A 12,793-nucleotide genomic window follows, 5' to 3' on the forward strand; every position below is an offset into this window, starting at 1 on the left:
CCTTAAAGCATTTGGTGAGTTTCTGTAACAGTTTTTTTTTTTTTTTTTTTAGGTCTAAGCAAAATATCAAGCAGATTCTTTGCTCTTCAAAATTTAGCATTTCAGTTCACTTTATCATTGAGAAGAAAATTGCCGAACCACTAAAACACGAAGTTACAAAAACGAATATAACCCAAGAATGCAACCTCTCAGCTTGTCAGCTTTTGGTATACTGATTTACAAAAAAGTACTGCTTGCTCTTTATAACAGTGGAAGGCCATTATACAGTTGGTTCATACAATATTCAAATTCTCCGAATTCTGGGTAGCACTTCATACCTGTCTCTCTGCTCATTATTGCAGCACTAAAAAAAATTAATTGAGAATCATAAGGCATTCTTGCCCAGTGCAGTATACATATTCCAGTATCAAGTGTGAGAAACAAATATATCATGCTTTGAGTTACAGTTTTTCACTGAATGTTATTGATAATTTCAATAATTTGTGGTTTGGCAATAAAAGAAAAGTCTCTGCTTTATCATTTACACAAGAAACAATATGGCCTACAACATCACTGGTAATAAACATTTTTCAGATACTCTAAAGTCATGTTTTCTGAAAAATCAACTCTTGGATTGATGCCACTAAAACTACACACTAATAGTAGTGTGTAGTTTAACTGAGGCCTAGTATCATCAAAAACATGTAGAACACATTTCCAATCTAGCAATCATTTAATTTGGATGTCTTCAAATTCAAAGTTGGGACTGCAATCTGAATAATTACTGCTAATATCAAACTCTTTGTCTCTTTTAACTAGTATATATTCACAGCGACTGTCACAGTCGCAGTAAATATATACTATAGGGTATGAGTCACTCATACCCTCATCACTTAATGTTTTTATAACATTTTATACTATAAAAGAAGCAAAATAAAACTTAGCTATCATTAGTCACTGTGCAATCAACACTATCATTATTTCAATAATATGTAAAAGTGTCTAAGTTTGTGATAAAAATAACATAATCACATGGAAAAGAATTACAAGGATTTATCTCTTTTTAGAAGAATATTTTCTTCTAAAAAAGAAAGAAACTTAAACATGATAACTTCAATGTTAGAATCATCATCATCACTGAGCATATGAAGGCTTTCTATGATTCTAACAATGGAGAAGTCTGAGTATGGAAGAGATTAAAAAAAATAATATCAGGTTTTAATTATGTTAAAGATACCAAGCAATTTTAAACCTGGTTTTACTCCAAATTTCCCAAGTAAGCAAACAGACAAAATGTCAAGTTTGCGCCTGCAATTGATGCAAGACTAGCTGATCCCACAGGTAGTGTAAGACCAAGGCAACTCGTGGTAAAGGTGGAGCAAGCTCTGATCACTAATCTTAATATTTACCCTTAATGCCAAAACACATCTCCAAGAAGGGGATGTATGATGTTTTGTATTAAAGGCAAGGGGCCACTACCCAGACCGGTTTCGACCTTTATTGAGGTCTCATCAGTGGGAGCCAGGCTAGAAATACCAAGATTTAGTAATGCAGAGCTTGTAAGTATTTTACCAAAACAAGTTACCATAAGGTGTTATAACCTTATTAAATAAAAATCTCAGGAGGAGATATAAATGTAGAAAGTATTTTTAACTTGGGTATAGTTATGTTAAAGATACCAAGCAATTTTAAACCTGGTTTTACTCCATTTTTCCCAAGTAAGCAAACAGACAAAATGTCAAGTTTGCGCCTGCAACTGATGCAAGACTAGCTGATCCCACAGGTAGTGCAAGACCAAGGCAACTCATGGTAAAGGTGGAGCAACCTTTACCACGAGTTGCCTTGGTCTTGCACTACCTGTGGGATCAGCTAGTCTTGCATCAATTGCAGGCGCAAACTTGACATTTTGTCTGTTTGCTTACTTGGGAAAAATGGAGTAAAACCAGGTTTAAAATTGCTTGGTATCTTTAACATAACTATACCCAAGTTAAAAATACTTTCTTCGGGTTTTAATTGTTTCCTAAGGTACCTTATAATATGATTATTAAAGATCAACAAAGTTTAAATAGATTTTAATGTCTCAAGCAGAACACAAATACAGCTGACTCTTGCTAGAACAAACTCAGAGACAGCAAGGATAGATATAGTGGACAGTTTGCAGTAGTGAATTTCATTTAGAATAGCACTGTGCTTAGGGGTGTTTTTTGTCTGAAATCATTAGTGACTAATGATTTCAGGCAGTATGTTATAGTAAGAAATGACCATATGCAAAGATGTAATAGCAAGCCATATTCTGTTCAAGTCCATATTTAGAAAGCTTATATTCTAGTAAGATGTTTTAAATAATCCAAAAGAAAGAAATTACCCTTCTTAGTGCCTCCAGAAAATGTTGAGATTTACGAAACTGTTGAGATGCATACCTAAATGAACACAATTCTTGTAAATGGTCAACTAATAGTTTCTCCATATGTGATACCTCTTCTGCTATTTCTATTCGAAGTTGGTGCAAACTTTCTAAGCTATTTCTGAAATATACATAAAATATTTTTCATATATTTATTGTATTTATTTTAATACTGCTTAATGAGTGAAGATGGTTAAACCTGACAGACTAACTAATACAGTAGCAAAATTATTTGGCATAACAGTGTGACAGTGTGAAAATTTGTACTCAAATAGCATAATTTTTTTTAACAAACATGATATCTCTGTTCAGTGACAGAATCTAAACTGTAGCCATTTCATTTTGATCATACCATCATAAAATAAGTTGAAATGCAGGGACTCTATTTTCATAATTTTCTTTTTCTTTCCTTTTTTTTTTTTTTTTAATTCCTTAGCTTTCAAAAAATTTGATGATTCTGAAAGTTATTATAAGCCTTTCAGCAAAAATAAAAAATAAATCTACCAATACTTTTCATTCTTAACAGGGAGTAGGTAGAACTCCTTTAGCCTTAACTTTTTAAAAGTTAGGATGATCACCCATCTCCATCCTTCAAGTCTTTGCATATAGTAAGTTCAAGCTATCAATGTATTAGGTCTTTTCAGAGAGCAAGCACCAGATAACTGCTGCTATCTTTTGGTCCTGAACCCTAATAGTGCAAGTTCTATAGATGTTTTTTTGAGATGTGGAGGTTCAAAACATGAGTTTCTGGGAGTAAAAACCCTTACTTTCCCATCCCAAAGATTGACCAACTCAGGAAGGATTTAAAAAAATTTCTCTAGTCAGCAACTAGAATCAAACCTACCACAGTCTTTCTTTGGGTGATCTCACATAATGGATGCACATACCATTTTCCCAGGGCTACGTGGAACCTTGAGCAAATATAAATTTAAAATTTCTTTCAAACAATAAACTCATTAATTACTGAAGTATATGAAATATATACTCCAGTAATTAATGATGACATATATATTAATGGTAACATTAATATATCAGATATATAGCTAGAACAATGGGACATTGTGTGGTTTGACTAAAAAAGATGCAAGTTCAGTTATCTTCGCGATAAGATGAATCTTGGTATGGGGTTTTTCAACTGAAATTGAGTTAGCTGATCTCATATAGAGGTAACAGGATTTTTATTTTTCTCTCAGAAACTCAGGAGGTTCATCATGCATACAGCAGTGTTGTCCAACCTTCTTTCATGTGTGCTACATTTTTTAATATTAGTTTTTGGGCCCCCTCCTTGCAATTCTTATGTTGAGACACTGACAAAACCCATAAAAGTTAGCAAAACAAAACAAAAAAACTTGGAATTAATTAAAATTTTGAAATATTCATCATCATCATTCCTGACATGCACCCTCAAGGGGTGTACAGGATATGATAGTACTACATGAAAAATTTACATAATTACTAACTTTCTATCTACAATTTTCCTCCAAATCAGTCTATTACTTGTCAAGACTCCAATATTATCAGATCTTATATTTCTATCGTCTAAGGCACATTGTACTGTATCAATCCACCTATATCTTGGTCTTTCTCTGGGTCGTTTTCCTGCCAACCTGGCAGAGAACACTTGTTTTGCTAATCTTTCCTCACCCATTCTGTTTAAGTGACCATACCACCTGAGATTAGCTCTGCTAACGCATTCCTGGATGCCGACAATGTCAAGTTCTTTCATAATATCCTCATTTTGAATATGATATTGCCATTGATGCCATCTGTTCACGCCTCTAATCTTTCTCAGGACTCTCATATCTGTGGTCTCTAGTCTTTGGTCAAGTGTTTTACTTCTGACCCAGCTCTCAGATCCATAAGTTAAAACTGGTTTGAACACTGCCTTGTATACAGCTAATTTCGTGTTCCGACTAATTTCTCTCTTATTCCATATGAATTTATTCAATTGACTTCCTACCATACCAGCTTTGTTGATTCTGTTGTCTATTTCCATATTTAATTTACCATCTTCACTAAAAATCATGCCTAAGTAACTGAAATGTTTTACTTGTTCCACAGGTTCCCCGTTCACAACACAGTTGACATTTTCAACAATTCCACCTATTTTTATTGTCTTTGTCTTTTTAATACTGACCTTCATACCATATCTATTACAACAGTTATTCAATTTAGTCAGGGAATCTTGCAAACTTTCAGCAGATTTATTTAGAAGTATAACATTGTCCGCATAAAGCAAAGAGCTGACATTAACATCTCGAATTCTGATATCATGTTTTGAATGAGGAAGGATGTAGGCATCTGGAGAGATTGCTGTTCTGAACGAGTCAGTGTGTCCCAGGGAGGATGATAGCAGGGGTGGCCTCTTGTGGGAATGGATACTTGGGAGAAGGGAGACGATGTCAGGTAACACTGAACACAGTGGAATCTAGAAGGGATAATGCTGGGTATAGAAACAATGGCATTTATATGCTTTATACTAATGCCAGGAGTATCTGGAATAAGGGAGAGATATTGGTGGCGCAGATAGCATCAGCCTGGCCAAAAATTATTGGGATCACTGAGATGTGGTTGACAGAAGGGGATATAATAACAGGAATAGAAGTTGCTGGGTACAGCATTTTTCGTCAGGATAGGAGGGGGAAGTGTGGTGGTGGGGTACTGCTTATGATAAGTGATGACCTATGTCCTCGATGAGCGAAGGCTTTGGAAGGAAGTGAGACAAATGATTTTGAGAGCATATGGTGTGAGGTAGAGGTAGGCAAGACAGGATATTTAGTGGGTCTTGCTACAGACCCAGGAGCACGGAGGATGGGGACCAGGAGGTGTTTAGACAGCTAAGTTTGGCAGGTGCAAGAACGATTGTTATGGGAGATTTTAACTACAGTAGTATAAATTGGAGAGAGGAAGATGCATGTAGCAATAGTGGAATGGAATTTCTAGAATTCTTGAGGGACAGATGTCTTAGGCAACATGTAACAGAGGGAACAAGAGGTTCAAGAGTTTTGGATTTGGTTATAGCATCAGAAGAGTTGATAATAACTGAGATGACATCTCTCCCACCAGTTTGAGAGAGTGACCATATGGTTTTGACTTGGAAAATGAATAGCCATGCAGGAGTATCAAAGAGACGGGAACTTATGTGGAATTATAATGCAGGTGATTATAATAGTCTTAGACATCAACTTTGGGAAGTTTTTCATGGAGAGAGGAATTGGAAAGCCGGGATATCATTAGTGCATGGGAAATTGTGAAAGAATATTTGTTAGCAGCAATGGTAAGTTGTATACCACAAGTGAAGAAGAGGACACAATTTGGAGTGAAGTGGATGACAAACAATATTAAACAGGAATTGCATGCGAAAAAGAGGCTAAGGAAGAGATATAAAGAGACAGGTGAAGAGAGGATGTGTGAAGAATATAAGACACAGGCCAGAAGAGTGACTAGCATGGCAAGGAAAGCCAAACTGGAATATGAGAGGAGATTGGCCCTAAGATCCAAAGAATATCCTAGGGAATTTTTTTAACTATGTGGCCAGTAGGAGGAGAAATGACTGTGGAAGAATGATATTGTGGGATAAAAATGGGAATAGAGTGACTGATGCAGAGGACATAGTGGAGTTGTTCAATGACCACTTTATTGGAGTATTTCATCCTGGAGGAGTCAGTTTTAATGCTAGAGGGATAGGGCAGGTTCAAGGTTTAGAGGTACAGGAGGAGAGCGTGTTTCAGATACTGAGAACTCTATTTGTCAATAAAGCTTTGGGAGTGGATGGTATTTCACCACGAGTTTTGAGAGAATGTGCTAGGGAACTGACAGTGCCTTTAACCTGGCTTTTCAATGAAAGTCTGGCTTCGGCAAAGGTGCTCAGGGAATGGAAGGAAGGTACGATAGTGCAAAGGCATTTGACAGGGTGCCACATGATAAGCTGATATTTAAGTTGCAGCACATGGGTCTGGATGTCAGATTGGTCAACTGGATTCAGGATTGGCTGTCTGATAGGTATCAGAGAGTTGTGTATGGTGCAGCAGTTTCAAGGAGACAGAGGGTTACAAGTGGGGTCCCACAGGGCTCAGTACTAGTACCTATATTGTTTAACCTTTATATCAATGACATTGCCAGTGGATTGCAAGGGGATATTCAGTTGTTTGCGGATGATGCGAAGCTGGGAAGGATTATTAGTAATAGTGCAGATGTGGTAGCCCTGCAACAGGATTTGAATAAGCTAGATAGATGGGCAAATGAATGGGGGTGTCAGTTTAATGCAGCAAAATGTAAGGTCTTGAAGTTTGAGAAATATCGATGGGATGCTGCATACTCTATGGGAGGAGTTATACTGGAGGAAGTTGGGGACAAGTGATCTGGGGTTGATGATTAACAGAAACCTGAAGTTTAGGGGACATATTGCAAAGGTGGTGAAGGTAACGCAGAGGATTGCTGCAATTATGAGAAGGACAGTGATCTGCAGAGATAAGAAGGTTATCATTCCGTTGTATAAGTCTCTGATCAGACCACACTTGGATTATTGTTCTCAGATTTGGTCCTCAGGATTTGAAGGGGATAAATTAACTGTGGAAAGGATACAAAGACGGATGACAAAGATGGTTTCAGGACTGTACAAGGATAGTTATGAGAATCGGCTGAGGGAATGTGGACTGCAGATTTTGGCAGATGGAAGAAGGAGAGGTGTATGATTGAGACTTTTAAACTGTTAAGAGGTGGTTACAGAGTTGACACTGGGGAGTTCTTTCACTTGGTTGAACAGCGGGAAGGAGTGATGACAAGAGGCCATCCCTGGAGGTTACGAAAGGAAACTGTGAGCAAGAGGGTGAGGAGTAGTTTCTTTGCATGGAGGGTGGTTGAGCTATGGAATGCATTGCCTGATAGAGTGGTGAGGGCGAGAATGGTCAATGAGTTTAAGGAGTGGTATGATAGACTTTGTGTTTCTTAGGCAGGAACTCCCACGATGAGTCTTTTGACTCCATGGAGGACTTAATAATAATAATAATAATAATAATAATATACCACTTTCCTTCATAATGTGATCCATATAGATAATGAATAACAGAGCTGATAATGTACATCGTTGTCTCATACCAGATTTAACATTAAATCATCTTCCTGTACATCCTTCAATTCTAGCTGCCGACTTACAACTCAAATAGAGACAAAGTATTGCTTGATATAATGTCCCACTGACACCATATAACTGTAACGTATCGAACAACTTCACTTTTGGCACCTTGTCATATGCCTTTTCCAGATCGACAAAACTTAAATACAGATCTTTGTTATATTCCCATGCTTTCTCGACTATTTGTCGTAAAGTGAAGATCTGATCCTGACAGCCTCTATTTGGCCTGATTCCAGCTTGTTCTTCACCAAGCTTTTCTTCCACAATTCTTTTCAACCGTTTCTCAAGTATACTTGCATAGATCTTGCCAGGAACACTCAGTAGGGAAATACCTCTGTAATTCTCACAGTCAGTTTTATTTCCCTTTTTATATATGGGTACTATGAGAGCTCTACTCCAATCATCAGGAATTTGTCCTCCCTCTGTCCAGGCTTTCTGAACTATGCAGTGCAGCCACTGTAAGACTTTTATACCACCATACTTCAGCATTTCTGGTCGAATATCATCTACTCCTGCTGCCTTTCCACATTTCAAGCCTATGATGGCTTTTTCTACATCAAGTATGGATATGTATTCCTGACTGTATGCCTGTTGAGTGTTTTTTTACCACTGTGCTATCACTGCTTGTGTCATTTAGCAATTTTTCGAAGTAATTACTCCATACTTCAAGGATATCTTTTTCTACTGTTTTCATGTCACCTTTATCATCTCTAACTCCTTTTACAGCACTCTTTCCTCCATTTCTAAGCTTGTTCAACAATCTCCAGAATATTTTGCCACTGTTGGATTCTGAACCAACTAATAATTACTCTAATCTCTACATAATCTCTACATAATCTAATTATGTAGAGATTAGAGTAATTATTAGTTGGTTCAGAATCCAACACCACCTTCTTGATATTTATTTTCTATGTTCTTGCCAAAGTCCTCCCATGACTTTTGTTTAGCTAGTTTTACACAGTGTTTCGCTTTCTTACATTTGTCTCTGTATTCTCTAAGAGAACAAGCTGACTTATTTGACAGGAACTTTTGATATGCTTTCTTCTTTTCCTTCACTGCCTCTTTAAATTCCTGTGTCCACCAGGTAGTTCTGATTTTTTTATCCTTGCAGAGAACCTTACCACATGCCTCTCTAGCAGAATCAATCAATGTTTCTTTCAGAGTTTGCCACTGAATCTCCAAGGTTTGATTCCTGTTCTCAAACTCTTTCATTTTTTCTTCAATAATGTTTGTGTATTTTAGTCTACAATTCACATCTGAGAGCTGCTCAACTTTTATTCGCTTTAAAACTTTGTTACATGTTATTCTTTTCAATATGAAATTCAATTTTATCCTGCTCAAGACTAAATAGTGATCGCTACCAATTTCAAATCCTCTATACACTCTGGTGTCTTGCACCAGGGAGAAAAAATCACTATCAACAATAACATAGTCAATGAGACTCTTCTTATTCCTTGCCTCTTCTCTCCATGTGAATTTGTGCACATTTTTATGTTGGAACATGGTATTAGTAATAACCAGTCCATGTCCTGAGCAGAAATCCAACAGGCATTTGCCATTATTATTAGCTTTGCTCTTTTCTAAAAAATTTTCCCAAAATATTTTTGTATGTCTGACAATCATTTCCTACTCTGCTATTCAGATCCCCAGCAAGGACCAACTTTTCCTTTTTCATTGTGTCAGTTGCTTTTTCTAACGCCTCAAAAAATTCCTCCACTTCTACCTTAGTAGAACCTTCTGTGGGACCATAGACACAAATAGGTCTCATTGTCCAGTTTCCCATTCTCATATTTTCCCATATCACTCTACTTCAGACTGCCTGCCATTCAAGAAGATTAGCCTCGTATTTAGTGTTGAATACTATGGCTACTCCTTTTCCTTGACTGTCATTACCTGAATATAACATTTTGTATTTATTGCTCAGAAAGATCTCACTAGTTTTTGTCTTTTTTGTTTCAGTTACCCCTATTATGTCGATCTGGCACTTATCTAATTCCTCAGCTAGTTCCATTTCTTTGCCATTCAGGCTTCTTATGTTGATAGCACTGATCTTTAACTCTGGTGACGTTGAGTTGGGGTGTGCTTTCAGATTTGTTCCTGTAGCTGACTTTTCGATGTTCGCCCTGGTTCCCTGGTGAAAACAACGGGGGCCTTGTTTAACCAGGCGACGCCCCAGCCGGCATGAAATTTTGTCATGTTGTACCATAATTTTTTATTTTGGTTTAACCAATAAGAATACAATTTGGTCGGCTAAATCCCAAATTGCCAGTCCATCCTCATTCGTTCAGTATCCAGCTAGATACCCAACAGGGTACACCACGAGGAGGTGAGGACTGGACATTAGGTCAGAAGCACTGGTCAGTTCTCCACATTCCTTTAAAGGCTATGTGGAGGTCTCCTCTCAGTTATACAGCTTTGACCCTTAAGCATTCATACAAATTTAAATATGTCATGAAATCTTTCAAAAATTGTATAAATTTGGCATCACTGCACAGACTATTGAATTGTATTGGCCTTTTGGAAACATTAGTGATTTCATCATGGGAAGTTTTGAATGTTCTGGAAATATTTCTGCGAGTAGAAATAAGGCTTGAAACGGCAGTAACACTGCAACAGTGACCAATAGTGAGAAGATGATGGTCAACGTTATTTTACCCCTATTCGCAATGACTGTGATACAGTATAAAACAATCTTTTCTAGAAAAACGTAGAAAAATGGATACATTTTTTATTGGATATAAGCAGGCATCTGATGACTGTGGAGCATCGAGTCAACAAATTCAGGTTCAGAGAATATCACTCCGAAAGTAAAATCAAGAAAGTAAGTACAGAATATTTAGATTTCGGTTTTACAAAGACTGAAGTAAATGATGAAGCAAGACCACTGTGTGTTATTTGTTTGAAAATTTTGGCGGCTGATAGAATGAAACCGAATAAACTTAAAAGATGTTTGGAAACACTTCATAAGGAGTATGTTAACAAACCTCGATAGGTCTTTGCTGCCAAACTGAAATGTTTTGAAAAGCAAAAATCTAGTATTAAAAAAGCTTTGTTTGTAAAAAAAAAAGGCTTTACTAGATTCTTACAAAGTTGCATATAAAATAGCTAGGTGCAAAAAGCCCCACACTATCGGAGAACTAATTCTGCCAGCTGCAATTGATATTGTGGAAACTATGCTTGGAGAAAGTTTTACTAAACAACTACAGTGCATACCTCTATCAAATCATACTGTTGCTCGGCGAATTGTGATATATGTGAAGACATGTAGCAACAACTTTTGTCGAAGTTTTGTGACCAATTATTCTCAATTCAGCTTGATGAGGCAACAAATAGCAACAATGATTGTCATTTAATTGCTTATGTTCGATTTTGTGATGGATTATCAGCAATTGAAAAATTATTGTTTTGTAAACCAATAGAAAGAAGAGCCACAGCACCTGAATTGTTCAAAATATTGTACGGTTTTGTGTGAGGCAAACATACAGTGGAAAAATTGTTGGAATTTGCACTGATTTCAAGTTATGTCGGGAAGGTTTAAAAGTTCACAAGCCCTTGTGAGAGAAAAATCCCCACAATGTATTTGGACACATTGCATGATTCATAGAAAAGCTCTTGCTGCAAAGGAAATGAGTCCAGGTCTAAACATTGTGTTAAGAACAGTTATAACTGTGCTGAATTATATAAAAATGAGATCCTTAAAATCAAGACTGTTTTCTGAACTTTGCAAAGACATGGTTGGAGTGGAACATTCAGCGTTACTATTTTACTGCGTGACAAGATGTTATCACATGGAAAATGTTTACAATGTGTTTACGAATTAAGAGATGAAATAGCAAACTTTTGGAAGAGGAAAATCACGAAGAAGCACAGAAGTTTAGAGACCATTTATTTGTGATGAAATTGAGCTACTTGGTGGACACATTCGAGAAACTAAATATATTAAAGTTACAACTCCAAGGAAATAATACACATATCTTAAAGACGAATGACAAAGTTAATGCTTTTTGTAAAAATTAGAGTTATGGAACAAAAAGGTAAAGCAACAAAAATTAGAAATGTTTACAAATGTGGATGAATTTATCAAAATCTACAAGGCAGAAGAGCAACACATAAAAGTTTTATTTGCAACTATTAAAAATCATTTAACAATGTTGACGAAGAATTTTAGAAACTATTTTATAACCGACAACAACATAATGGCAATGTACAAGTGGGTTAGAAACCATTTCAAATATTTCTAACTAAAAGTTTCTCAATTTAAGAAGAGAGACAATTTATAGACTTCACGTAAAGTGGCGAAATCAAAAGACAATTTGCATCTAAATCATTGTTTGAATTTTGGGTTGGTGTTGATGATGAATTTTTTCGCACTAAAGTCAAGAGCTTTTTGTGCACTTTTGCCATTTCCAACATCTTATCTTTGTGAAATTGAGTTTTCTGCAGTGGCTGCCTTAAAAACAAAATATAGATCTCAGTTAAATATAGAAAGAGAACTAAGAGTGTCAATTTCCAATGTATCACCATCATATGAAAAGTCTTTGCTCAACACAGGCCCAAAGAATTAATTTATTTTTAGATTCATTGTCATTGCTTAGTTTTAATTAGCTGCTTGGTATATTTTGCAATATTGATATGTTTTCCAATAAGAGTAACTAGTTTATTCAATACAGTGGATTTTATACATTTCATTATTTTATTTTCAGAGTGTATTTTATGTTTTTGTGTCAATAAATAGTTTCATTAAATGCTTTTGTTTCAATAAAGTAGTTTTTCAGTTTTTCCTTTGATTTCCATTTTCTTCGCTTTCTTTGCACCCCTCCCCCAAAAAAGGGGGCATGCCCAATAGGTTGAGATTAATCACTGCCACACAGGCAAATTGGTCAGGAGAGCACAAGCAATTTACAGACAAATAAATACTGTTAGTGGTGGTAGTAGGCAGCAGATGGTGTTCTGTATTGATGGTAATAGACAGTGCTAGATTAAGGGGCAGGTTGACTGGGGCACCAAACGTAGGGGGCAACAAAACTAAGGCCGGCACTAGGGGCTTAGAGCCTGCGCTCCTTCCAAAAATAATTACCTGGCAATGGAAGCATTGCTATACTTTCTTCCACTCTGAGAAGATGCAAATATTGAAAGAACATAAAATAATTCATTATCTTCTATTGATAGAAACGTCTACTTAGCAAGTACGAAACAGTCACATATTTAAGAATTCTGTCTATATACTTTTTATCTTTATATATGTACTAGTATAACTTGTTGCGGTATTTGCAATA

General features: G+C 36.3%; 1 protein-coding gene across 1 annotated transcript in view; it reads right to left on the reverse strand.

Annotated features, from left to right (window-relative positions):
- Positions 1–12,793, reverse strand: part of olf186-M (Ki-ras-induced actin-interacting protein-IP3R-interacting domain olf186-M) — a 238,910-nt gene that overhangs the window by 58,625 nt on the left and 167,492 nt on the right. Inside the window, exon 9 of the mRNA XM_090402727.1 lies at positions 2,345–2,504. Coding sequence (XP_090258853.1) covers positions 2,345–2,504 — 160 coding nt within the window. The remainder of the gene's footprint in view (positions 1–2,344; positions 2,505–12,793) is intronic.

This window comes from Typopeltis vanoorti, chromosome 2 (genome assembly GCF_054136105.1).
Source record: "Typopeltis vanoorti isolate ZY-2024b chromosome 2, IOZ_Tvanoo_1.0, whole genome shotgun sequence".
NCBI classification, from domain to species: Eukaryota; Metazoa; Arthropoda; class Arachnida; order Uropygi; family Thelyphonidae; genus Typopeltis; species Typopeltis vanoorti.